Here is a 12,855-nt window from a genome sequence, read left to right on the forward strand (position 1 = left end):
GAAAGCTAAAAATCCCATACCCACTGAAAAATCAACAATTAGTTTTTGAGAGCAAGAATCATCCCTAATTTATCTTTATTTCCCAAAGTGCTAAGTATTGTGTTTTTTCTATACAGAGTAAACAATAAATGTATGTCAAATGGTTGAATGAGTGAAATGTCGTAATACTTCTGCTTGTCCATATAGAGTAGTGAATTCTTGATCCTTTGTTTATTCAGTGCCGTCCTTCAAATTCTTGTGTACTTAGTCCATTTAATGTTGCTATAACAGAATACCTGAGACTGAGTAATTTATAAAGAAAAGAGGAGGTTTAGTTGGCTCATGGTTTTGGTGGCTGGAAAGTCCAAGAGCATGGCACCAACATCTGCTTGGCTTCAGGTGAGCACCATGTGCTGTGTCACAACATGGTGGAAAAGCAGATAGGCAAATGGTGTGTGCAGAGACCCAACACAAGGCAACCTCACTTTATAACAACCTGCTCTTGTGGTAACTAATTCAGTCCTGCTAGAGCGAAAACTTACTCCCATGAGACTGCATTCATTCCTTCATGAGGGCAGATCCTTCATGACCCAAACACCTGTTAAAGGTAACACTTTCCAGCACTACCACATTGGCAATTAAATTTTAACATGAGTTTTGGTGGCGACAAATCACATCCACACCATAGTACGTACTATCCTAATATTTCTCAGAGTATTGCTACTTGTTTTATGGGTAAAAAACCTTAGGCAGAAAGCTTTATGAATTGCCCAGTTGGTTCCTGAGTTAGGTTTAACTGCCAAGTTAAAATGGAGAATTGGTAGGTCTTTTCCTGGAAAGTAAAACAGGTTTAGGAAGAATTGTAACAGGTAAGTCTAAGTTTTTTTGTGATTAGGAAACAAAGCTGAAACACTGGTCTCATAAATTCATATTAAAATCTATTTGTTGCTTCCTCAAAACAAAATATGTAAATTACAAGAGAAATTAAGGTTTGCACAGACATAGCATACTGTAAAACTTGAAACATTTGGTTTAGAAAATAATTTAAGTTCCCTGGAATTTAGGATTTGTAGTGTAGTATAGTGATAGCAATGGGAATAATTATACCTTTAGTCCAAGAGTTTATTTGGGGGCTTATGAGCTGATGTTATTTTGAAGAAGTCATGGACTGTAGCTCTGAATGTGTCAATAGGGACACTCTTGGTATCTTAGGGAGTAATTCCTTACAGGTGACATAGTTCTGCATTTTGCAGCAGGTATAGCAGCTGTGCCTTTAACACTAAATCTTCATGTGGCATTTGGGCAAGCAAAATACCTTGCCGAACTTCACATGCCCACGAGGGAGTGGTACCAGTCCTAGATGGATGCCACTGGAGGCTAAATTATGTGTCTGTGAACCACTTGAAGTTATTCAGAAAATATGCCAAGTATTGGGAGTAGGTTTTTAAAAGTATGGTGGTCCTTTTCAAATAAATGATTTAAATCACTGTACTTTATTCCTGGGCAGTGAATAAATGGTGTGGCCTGTAAGTTAGACTCAATTGTACAGTGGGCAGAAACTTAAGCTTATCCATGGCCAACCAATTTAAAGTATTAATATGAAGAAAAACATGTAATAACAATAAGATTTTCCTTATTTTAGCAGAAAAATAATAAACTCGGTGCTATTTATATAAATGAAAGTTTTACCAACCCAAGGAAGAAAGAATGAAGCTTCTAGTTTATCATGAAATGATTCAAGTATACCTAGCGTGCAGCCTCCCTCCTTTCATGGATAGACTTTCCTCCATGTGGGTGCCAGAGACACTGGATACCAGGTTTCATGTTTTGTTTTCAGGATCAGTTCAGTGATATGAGAATCAGCATAAACCAGACGCCTGGGAAGAGTCTTGACTTTGGGTTTACAATAAAATGGGATATTCCTGGGATCTTCGTAGCATCAGTTGAAGCAGGTAAATGATATATTTAGCTCTACTGAATTTTCTTCTCCTTTTTCATCTTTCATTGTGGGGTTGGGGACCACAGAAATTAGCGTATTTGATATAGGAGAAGAAAAGCTGTGAAAAATGCAACCATAAGGCCAGAAAATACATCCTCTTTCCTGAGATTATTGGGGTTCCAAATTCCATATTTTTTATTCTCCTTGAGTAATTAATTTTAGTTTTGAAAGTCTTTGTGATTTTACAGATTTTGTCCATTTTGGACTTTATATTTGGAAATGCTAACAAACAGCACTTAAGTAAAGATTCAGAAAGAACTTTCCACGATCAGCCATGCTTTGTAGTAAATGTATATGTGCTATTTAATAAGTTGATTTTTTTTGAGTGTTCTAATATTGCCCATGAAGTCTTCAGGATGCTTCAGGACTTCTGTAAAAGGATTACCCTTCCCCGATCCAGGTCTATACCATGTCAAGCCCGGGAACTTCCTTCAAAACATTACAAAGCCTAAAATTAAAAAGAGGAGTTCCTTTATTTTTACTTTTATTTTTTATTTTTTACATATTTTAGCTATATAAAATTGCATGTTAACACCAGTTAGTTCTTTTACATCTTAAGATTGCCTTAATTAGATAATGGTATTTTAGTTATGGAGTAATTTTAAGCAGTTTTAAATAGCTGTGTTATCTTCTGCTCCATTCCAGAATGTATCTGATTTGGAGGCTCAATTAAAATGCGGTATATTTCATATTTCAAATTTCAGAGTAACTTAAATTTTTTGTCCTTGGGAGGCTAATAAAGAAGTCTTATTGAATACATTAGTTTATCATTTTTCCTTTAATGAAGATGCATTCTATAGAACTTCAAAAAACACCTCTAATGCTTTGTATGTTGTACTCAGATATTTGATATTAAAAAAATAGTGACCCTTCTCCACCTGAAAAAGAGAGAAATGGTTAATTAAAATTCAGAGTCATTTTTCTTAAGCTCAAAGCAGCAACTAATAGAACATGTGGGATTTTTGCCCCAATTGATGAATTTATTTTGTATTTTTAGGTAGCCCAGCAGAATTTTCTCAGCTACAAGTAGATGATGAAATTATTGCTATTAACAACACCAAGTTTTCATATAAGGATTCAAAAGAGTGGGAGGAAGCCATGGCTAAGGCTCAAGAAACTGGACACCTAGTGATGGATGTGAGGCGCTATGGAAAGGCTGGTGAGTTTGTGTTACCACCATGTCTGGCATTTGGAATTGGGACCTGGCCCTTGGCAAGTGGTTCTAACAATTTGCTTTAATAACTTTTTATTTTTTCACTTTACTTATGTTTTGGCATTAAAGGTATTTTGTAGTTACATCGTGACAAATCTTGAACCCTACTCCTTTGAATATTCTGTCTGGACTTTTCACTAGCAAATTTACTGAATTCTACAGTATTTATTGACTGATTCATGTACTGGTTTGATTGAATGCAAGTATCAGTTGAAGACAAATGTATCTGCATCCAGGAGTTATTTATAATAATACTGAGTATTAAGAACTATGCTATGATTTAACTTTATCTGCAGCATCATAACCATATTGGTATAAGAGAGAGAGCTTGGTAGGTCATATTCCTGTTTATTCTCAAAGAACTTTCAATGTGTATTCCATTAATGTGTTTCTTAATTATAGAGGCTAGATGGGAAAGGGCATTAAGCCTCCACAGACCTACCAACTTATGATATCAAAATAACATATCTGTCCTGGTTTATGGGAAAGATTCAGCAAATTTGCTAGTTTTTTCATTACTAACGTGATTTAACTCTTGTGTTTTGGGAAGGTGGTCTGTTGGTAAAAAGCCCTAAACTCTTGATTTATTTCACATACTGCCTGATTTGTTTGTCTTGTATATGTAGATTTTTTTTATATATGTGCATTCAATGACTTTATTCTTTCCACTTCAACATCTATGTGTACTCATTTGATCTTCATGTGCCAATCAGACTGGGGCAAAGACCAACCTTCCCTGCCATTTATACGGCATAAAACCCTCAATCTCACCAGTATGGCTACCAAAATTATAGGTTCACCTGAGACAAAGTGGATTGATGCAACTTCTGGAATTTACAACTCAGAAAAATCTTCAAATCTATCTATAACAACCGATTTCTCTGAAAGCCTTCAGAGTTCTGTGAGTATTTGGAGAAGTAGGAAGTACTGGTGTGGAGCAAAGCAGTTGTTAGAATTGTGTATGGAAGAAAATAATTTCTTTCGTTTGTACAATTTTGATACTACCTGTAAAATGTAAATGATTGAATAACGTAAATTATAGTAAAGAGATACAGTAAAATAGATTTTTGAAAATCATAGGCATTCCTCGTAGAGTAGTTGTGAGTTATATAATGGTAAAATCAAAAGATCCCAGAATGTTGTTTTGCAGGTGTTTTCCACCAATCTTTCAGTATTAGACCCACCTCTCAGATGTTTGTGAGCGTGAAGTAGCAATTACATAAAATTATAAACTATGACTTCTTTATGTGTTCCCTAGTCTTTACTGGCAAATAAATGTAATAGTGGGGTGTAATGGAAAACTTCACGAAGCGTTTTTAGTTTTTGTGTAGGTGAATTTGGTGGGTAGACTTACATATGTGGTTAAGAGATAATCAGTTTCATTAATTTGATCAAAAATATAATGTAGAAAAATTTTTAAGTGTCAAAGCAGTACTTTTTCCTATAGACTTTGAAGTAATGTGGTTTCTATTTATGATACAAATTGTTCATCTAAATTAATAATTAAATTTAAATTTCAACTAAATATTATGCACTTATACTCCTTAGACTGTGCTATTATCATCTCAAGGTAACTCCTTTTAGTTAATAAGGAGATCTTACTATATTGTGTAAGAAATGTTTAAATGTTTGAGAATCCTATATGACAGTTTTGTGTACTCATAAATATAAGCCAAATGGACTAATGATTATCTGGCTGATTTTATTTATTGGAAAATTAACGATTGATTAAACTTAAAATCATCCATGCCTGCAGCTGGTCATTAATTCTGCCACAAATATTGAAATATAATGAAAAAACTTAAGTTTCTACCAAAAGGCTGTAAGGAATGCATCAATATCCCGAGAAACTCATCTTGTTAAAATATATATTTCAGTAATGTGAAATGCATTATTTAAGTCCAAAGTCCAACTGGAGAGAATATTAACTAGCATTTTTACCCTTTCCAGAATATTGAATCCAAAGAAATCAATGGAATTCATGATGAAAGCAATGCTTTTGAATCAAAAGGTAAATATCACCATTATAACTCACATTATACAGGAAAAGACATAGCACTCAAGTTCTGCTGTTATAAAAATTAGTATCTGTGAGTGAAAGAAAAACTGGTCTACTGCAAGTTGAAACTAAAAGGTTAGCACGCAGATCCAATTGCAGCCAGGTGGAAGGGCATTCAGTTCCCGTGCTGAATTGTTCAGGCACTGCAAATAAAACTTTGGCAGCGTGTTCCGGAACTCTGAGTGCCTGCATGCCTAAGTCAAATAAGAAAGACTGGTTCTTCCCGAGTCAGCTTTCTTGCTATGGTATGCTGGCAAAGGGAATCTTAGTTAAGCTTGGAACTATGAATGAAGTTTCCTTTCTTTCTTCTTGTTGTGAAAGGGACAACCTTGGAGGCAGTTAGCTGTAAGAGGGAAATGCCAGTGGCAATAAAGTCATTAGCAGATGTATCCATTTGTAATGAAAAAGAAGGCAAAATATCTAGAGAAATTTTGGAGTTATCTCCATGTTTCTTCTTCAGCCCATCCAGAAATAATTTAGCTACCATACATCGTGTGCTATTCCTTGGGCACAGAAAAATAAGAATAGATCCGGTCATGTAGGCAGGGGAAGAAACCCAAAGAAGATGAGACTTCTTCTACCGTGAACCTAGACTGCCAAGAATGGGACTGGGTTTTCACAGTGCTTTGGTGGCTTTAACTCTACATTTGACTGTGTATAATACATTATCTTAAAGCCAACCTAAATATATAAGTTTCGCTTTCCTTATCAATTATTTAACTTTGTATTTCATTTCTGATAGATAGAAGTGACTATATTTTGTTTTCAGTTGCATTCTTTATCAAAAGAGTTTTTAAAGCACACTTTGCTTATTTTTCTCCATGATGTTACATGTAAAGCACCAGGTCCTATTCTGCAGTGAATCAGGTGAGATAGCTGATCAGACATCTAGCTCTTCTATGACTTGGGAACTATACATGGGCCCTGTCATTGGAAGGTTTTGTTTAGATAAGTGAGCACTAACTAGTATCAAGTAATAATCATATGTAGATTTTATGCCATAGTCTTGTGACAGATCTGTGGGAGAAGTCAGAATGTTTTCCTTTTGTTTTCTTGGTAGAACTCTATTTGCTTTACTTAATATTAGTAGCTACCAGATCTTGAAAACTAGGTCAAAAAATTCTAGTTAGAAGATGGTTGTAACTTTAGTGTTTGGTTTTCTTTGATCTTTCTTTGGGTATCATTTTTTTTTGTTTTCTTCCCCATTACTTTTAACTTCTTACTCATAAGTATTGTGAAAACTGTTTGTTATAGACAGTTTTCCATGTAGTAGACAAGATTATGGATTGTTTAACCAAAGCAAAAAAATATTAATTTCCTTTTCCCTAAAACAGCGTGATCTAGCATGGAAGATGATACTTGGCTTTTCATAGCTGTGAAACTCTGATGCTATATGCTAAAGTTTATTAATAAAAATATTTGTTCCTTCTACTAATTTGAATGTAGTGTAGGCTACTAAAATTGTGTGTCCCTGTGCCTTGAGATAATCTGTATTTTCTACGGCTATCAGTTTTGTGATCTTTTAAAATAATATTGCACAGATTGGAAAGCTATATCAAGTATCGTTTGATTTACCAGTGGTGAGAAATAAAAATGAATGACATAGTGTTTATTTTTTTTTCAACTAGCATCTGAATCCATTTCTTTGAAAAACTTAAAAAGGCGATCACAATTTTTTGAACAAGGTAAACCACAAAGCTAACAATTCATGCACTTTCATGGAATTGTTCTCCCTCTCCACTCTTCCTCACGGTCTGTGGTGCTGGGCACTGAGCCTCTTCAATTTGTCTGTCATTATGACCAAGCAACATAACCCATTTCCATTCTTTCCCTAGGGTCATCAGGCTTTTCTTACAGTTCATGGGTCTACCTCTGTGGTAATGGGTCTCTGTGTGTCCTTTGTATACCTCTATAAAGGTTTTACTTTTTTTTTTTAACTTTGTAAAAAAAAAGGGGGTGGGTAGATGCTCTTAAACACACACTTGTTTCCACTGGGTAACAGTAAGAAATGAGGAATTTTATTTAAGCCTTACTGCTTCCTACAAATTGCATAATGTTAGATTACACCAACATGCAATTGGCCAAGTTTTTAAAAACTCTGACTTGTTTTTGGTTGTGGAAAACACTCTTAATAAAGAAGAGTTATTTTTGCTATGGTATGGTGGCTTTGGAGTGTTGATTTGACTGCTCTGTTGACTTTGAAGTAAATTCAAAGTAAATACATTTTGGTTGCATCTGAAAACGTGCATTTTGAGATTCTCCGTGTTGGTGTACTTGGGCAGGGCCTCACAATGTGCTGTGCATGTGACATTTGCTCCTGTGCCACCTTTGCCTAATGCTCTGTCACATGAATGCTGTTCAAGCTCTGTTTTGCTACTAAGAACTTAAAAGTAATAGTCAACATTTGAGATGCGGTGGTCAAAGGATATTGTGCTGTTGCCATCTAAAATGTTACTGTTTCTTACTTTTAAGATTATTAACATGTTTGCAAATGTGCCTTATAACACAGTGCTTACTGGGTTTGTGTATTTTGTGTTAATCACCTAATGTCTTTCCTTTGGATGAAGGTCTGTTTTTGACCATGAACAGAAATACCTTACCAACCATGCAAGTCTATTTGTGTCAGTATCCTTAGTGTTTTTGATTTATATTTTAAAATAAAATTCCTATTTTTTCTATGGCTATTTAATTGAAACAGAATGATACTCCTTCCTAAAACTGGCTAAAATAAAGCAATTCCTTTTCCTTCTCTGTTCTGATTTTCTCCCATTTTTCTTCAACAGGCTATTGTAGGGAAGAATATTTTTCTAGGTTTCAAAGCAATTTTCTGTAAAAAATTGTATGTGAATAATTTGACAGCTGAGGTTTTAAGAACGTTTAAAAGTACTGTATGAGAGTGTGTTTTCTGAAGTTTTACTTTTTAAATAATCATTGTTCTATGTAAAGGTATACTTATGTAGATCCCCTAAGAATAAAAAGAATAAGACCGTACCCATAAGTTTACATATGAAGTTTGAATACGTGTGTTTCAAATAATAGGAGTAGAAAAAGGAAATGTTTCTTGAACATGTTTGTTGCGGTGACTTGCTTATGAAAGTGGCTCATTAGTAAGAAGACTTGAAAAATGTGACTTGGAGCTGTCATGTTGTAATTGAGTAGTGGCAAGTAAAAAATTGGGATTTGGTAGATGTAACATTTGAAATTCCTTTTTTTTTTTTTGGCCTGTTAGGCAAAACTATGAGATGCTGTCCAATTTATTAGTAAAAGAACTCTGAGGTTTCTTCAGAACTATCCATTGATCCTACTCTAATACCTACAGCTAGGGTTTATTTTGGCATCTATATCTTCCTTTTATTAACTTTGAATTTGAAACATGAGTAACAGATGGAACTGTTACACCTGGAGAAAAAAGGATTTACTGACTATTGTTTAAAAAAACATTGTCACTTAGTATACTGGCATAGAGACAGCTAATGATAGAAGTTTCTGAAAGGAATTATTTCATAGAAATGAAGACTTATATTGTATATTTTTCTTCCTTGCCCATGTGCTGCAACACAGGAAGCTCTGATTCGGTGGTTCCTGATGTAAGTAGCATTCATTTGTCATTTTGAATAAGGCGAACTTGGTGGGACTGAATTAGTACACAGTAGCGTGCTTACCATGATTTTAGGTTGCATAAGAATTTATCAGAGAGTTATCCTTCCAAGTTGAAAAACTTATTTTAAAATTCAGAGCCAAGCCAGCTCTCCCTTGGTACAGTTTAAGCAAACTGTGATATGAATAATTTATGTGTGCAAAAGTGGTTCAGTAGATGACTTAATGAAGTTATGTTCTCTATTTGCATCTCTTCTCTGATAACTGGTTAGCTTCCAGTTCCAACCATCAGTGCCCCGAGTCGCTGGGTGTGGGATCAAGAGGAGGAGCGGAAGCGGCAGGAGAGGTGGCAGAAGGAGCAGGACCGCCTACTGCAGGTAGCTCTGGCTCACGTGGACGGGTAGGAACTAGGTTGGATTTCACGGCTTTTTCTCCAGTCTGGGTCAACCAGTATTGAGAAACTAATTTTAAACTCAACAGTTTCACAACAACAAATATTTTTGTCTGTAGTATATTTTCCATAAAACAATTACTTTTCCATTTTGAAGATTTCCAGAGTCATCTTTTAAAAATCATTACTTATTAACCCCCTTGTGTGTTTTTGTAGAGTATGAAGGGCACTCACTTAGCAGGTGTGAAGTGCAAGGACTTTGTGATGACTTGGTTCCCATAAACTGTTGCTAGGTCCATTGCAGAGTAATTCAGCACCCCCTTACAGTTTGCTAGAGTCTTTAATGAATTACAGCCATGGTAAAGGGTGGATGGGGGTTTAATTCTCAGTGTCTACATTTTTACCCCAGCATCCACATTTTTAATTCAATATATGCTCTTTTCTACTATAGGGACTAAAATCTGATTGGCTTGTGAAAATAAAATCATGGTCTTTAAAGGTTTGAGGTTGAAGGTTTAGAGATCATAGAAGTGTTAATAAAGAAGATTCCTAATGTGAAGAGTTAATCTATTGGATTAATGTGTGTCATATTTTCTTACAGGAAAAATATCAACGTGAGCAGGAGAAACTGAGGGAAGAGTGGCAAAGGGCCAAACAGGAGGCAGAGAGAGAGAATTCCAAGTACTTGGATGAGGTAGTGTTAGAACATGCCTGTATAGTTTTTCTTCTCTTTACCTTGTTGGTGAGATTAGCTGAGAAGCAGGAGACACTTCATTTTTCTCCACCTTTGACCATATGTTCACCTATGTAGCTCTTTGAAAAATACAATGAGCTCTGATTTGTTAGAATTTTGCTTGGATGTTTCAGCCTTTCTCCTAGTTTTTGTAGTACATCATTAACAAATTATGTTAATGGAACTTCAGTGCATCTTCCTCTTCTAAGTTACATCTCAGTCACTCATGTGTAGCTTTTTTAGTGGTAGAACTCTTAACATGTTTTTTTGAGTGGAGTCCTGGGCCAACTATAGTTAGTAGCATCTAAAACTGAATATCTATGTGTCTATATGAAATTACAGAAATAAACAAATTTAGATGGATTTCTTTTTTCACTGGTCACCTAGGAACTGATGGTCCTAAGCTCAAACAGCATGTCTGTGACCACACGGGAGCCCTCTCTTGCCACCTGGGAAGCTACCTGGAGTGAAGGGTCCAAGTCTTCAGACAGGGAAGGAACCCGAGCAGGAGAAGAGGACAGGAGACAGCCACAAGAGGAAGTTGTTCATGAGGACCAAGGAAAGAAGCCGCAGGATCAGCTTGTTATTGAGAGAGAGAGGAAACGGGAGCAAGAGCTTCAGGAAGAGCAAGAGCAGAAGCGGCTTCAGGCTGAGACTGAGGAGCAGAAGCGCCCTGCGGAGGAGCAGAAGCACCAGGCAGAGATAGAGCGGGAAACGTCAGTCAGAATATACCAGTACAGGAGGTTTGTCCCCACAGCCAGAGGGCACAGAGGCTGTTAGAGTAGCTTGGCTCAGCTGTATCCATTCCCCACTTCAAAGGCACCCCCTTGCTCTTCCTGTTTCCTACCACCCATTCTCCACACAAGTGAATACAAGCCACCAAAGAGAACCTTTAAATCATAAACCCTGCCATGTCATCTTGCTTCCCCACCCAGAACCCTCCAAGTCAATTCCTGTCACATCAGAACCCCATCCAGCATCCTTGCCAAGGCCTAGAAGGCTGCCATGAGCTACATTACCTTGTAGTACCTCCACTCTTCCCCTTACCCACTCTATTCCAGCCACACTGGCCTCCTGTTTCTTCCTTGAAAATACCCAAGGACTTGTGTATTTTCTAGTCCGTCTGCTTGGAGAAGTCATTGAATGTTTGTGTGTCTTGTGTTCTCATTTTCTTCTAGTCTCTGCTCACACATCACCTCCTTGGACTTTCTAGAATACTCGATTTAAAATACAGGCCCCTTCTCAGTCCTTCTCTGTGTACTCTTAACTTATTTTATATTATGCATTTATTTGTTTATCTGTTGGCCTGCCTGCTGCAGTAAGATGTAAGTGCTATAAAGTCAGTAAGTTTGTTTTGTGTACTTCTGTAGCCCATTCTTGGAGTGGTACTGGAATATGGTGGGCACTTAATATGTATTTGTAGAATGAACGAGTGAATGAATGGCTTGCGAATGTCTGTTGGCAATAGGGGATATATTTTCTGTGGTTATTCATTGAAATACCTTTGTATGTTTAGTTTTTAACCCAAAGACCATTTGCATAAAGAGGCTAGAATGACATTATTTTGATACCCTTTTCTTAAACTCAGGGAAGGGCTTAAAGTCTAATATTTTGACTACAAAACAGTTTTCTATCTTTTAGGCCTGTTGATTCCTATGATATACCAAAGAGAGAAGAAGCATCTTCAGGTTTTCTTCCTAATGACAGGTATGTAGAGCATATTATTGTAATTTAATTGATGATCATTGGCTTCATATAATATTCCAGGGCTTGCATCGATGATTTGTAGAACTACTTTAGCCCTTTGTCATTTGTGGGATATAAAGAGGAATTGCTGGTTGATCTTTGTATCAGTTAGCTTTTGCTGTGTAACAACTACTCGTGAACTTAATGAATTAGCTTATGATTTTATGGGTCAGCATTTTAGGCTGATCTCAATTGGGCAGCCTTTTAGTTGACTGGGCTCGCTCATATATCTGCTACCTATTAACTAGGTAGCTCTGCTTTTGGGGGTTGGCTGGGGTCAGCTGGGGCAGTGAGAACAACTGGGTCATATATCTTTCAACGTCCACCCAGCCAGGGAGGTCTTATGTGTACATGGTGGTGAGACGGGGAAAGGGAATTAAAAAGAGGAAATCTGCAAGGCATCTTGAGGTGTAAGTTGTCTAAAGTCACAGTCACAGGTCATGGAGGAGAGAAGAACACTGCCTCTTTATGGCAGGAATCACACTGCAAGGGGAACGGACACGGCTGGGAAAGAACTATGTCAATTTTCTGTAATCCAGCGTAATCTTCATTTTACAAAGGTTGTGAATAATGGCTTAACATTACTCCATACAGTCACAGATCATGGAGAAGAGAAGAACACTGCTTCTTTATGGCAGGAGTCACATTGCAAGGGGAATGGGCATGGCTGGGAAAGAACTGTGTCCATTTTCTGTAATCCAACGTAATCTTCATTTTAAAAAGGTTATGAATAATGGCTTAACATTACTCCCAAAAGGGACATCTGAAATGGGAATAGTGACCTTTCTCTTAGGCAGTTTGGTTAGAACTACTGGTCAGTTTTGGGGAATGAAGATAAAATTCAAGATATCTGGAAAGTTATATGTATCTTAAAATTTCCTAAAATATTGTTTTAATGTTTTAAAGTAATTTTTAAAATGTTTTGCAGTTTTGAAATCACTGAGGGCTTCTAAACAGTCTGTCAAACCAATATCGAGGGGAGGGCCATTACCTTGTGTTTTCAGAGCTGAAATGTCTCCTTTTGTCTTATTAATTAGATATAAGGAAAGACTTGTATCTACAAGCAGCCAGGATAACTGAACAGGGCTCAGAATAGAAGGAGAAAAGGAAAGGGACAAGCAGGTAGTAATGGGCTGAC

At 36.6% G+C, this 12,855-nt stretch overlaps 1 protein-coding gene across 7 annotated transcripts in view; it reads left to right on the top strand.

Annotated features, from left to right (window-relative positions):
* LMO7 (LIM domain 7) overlaps positions 1-12,855 on the top strand; it is a 313,031-nt gene that overhangs the window by 284,913 nt on the left and 15,263 nt on the right. For 4 of the 7 annotated variants that reach the window (XM_017951331.3, XM_031655907.1, XM_021929680.2 and 1 more), the window contains 10 exons: positions 1,817-1,931; positions 2,976-3,137; positions 3,986-4,092; positions 5,142-5,202; positions 6,879-6,935; positions 8,812-8,837; positions 9,120-9,224; positions 9,840-9,932; positions 10,359-10,714; positions 11,613-11,678. In XM_017951331.3, the coding sequence (XP_017806820.3) occupies positions 1,817-1,931; positions 2,976-3,137; positions 3,986-4,092; positions 5,142-5,202; positions 6,879-6,935; positions 8,812-8,837; positions 9,120-9,224; positions 9,840-9,932; positions 10,359-10,714; positions 11,613-11,678 (1,148 nt within the window). Of the gene's footprint in view, positions 1-1,816; positions 1,932-2,975; positions 3,138-3,904; positions 4,093-5,141; positions 5,203-6,878; positions 6,936-7,085; positions 7,128-8,811; positions 8,838-9,119; positions 9,225-9,839; positions 9,933-10,358; positions 10,715-11,612; positions 11,679-12,855 lie in introns of all 7 variants that reach the window. The other 3 variants (XM_017951317.3, XM_009192025.3, XM_017951330.3) reach the window with 2 other exon arrangements.

This window comes from Papio anubis, chromosome 15 (assembly GCF_008728515.1).
Source record: "Papio anubis isolate 15944 chromosome 15, Panubis1.0, whole genome shotgun sequence".
In the NCBI taxonomy this organism is placed as follows: Eukaryota; Metazoa; Chordata; class Mammalia; order Primates; family Cercopithecidae; genus Papio; species Papio anubis.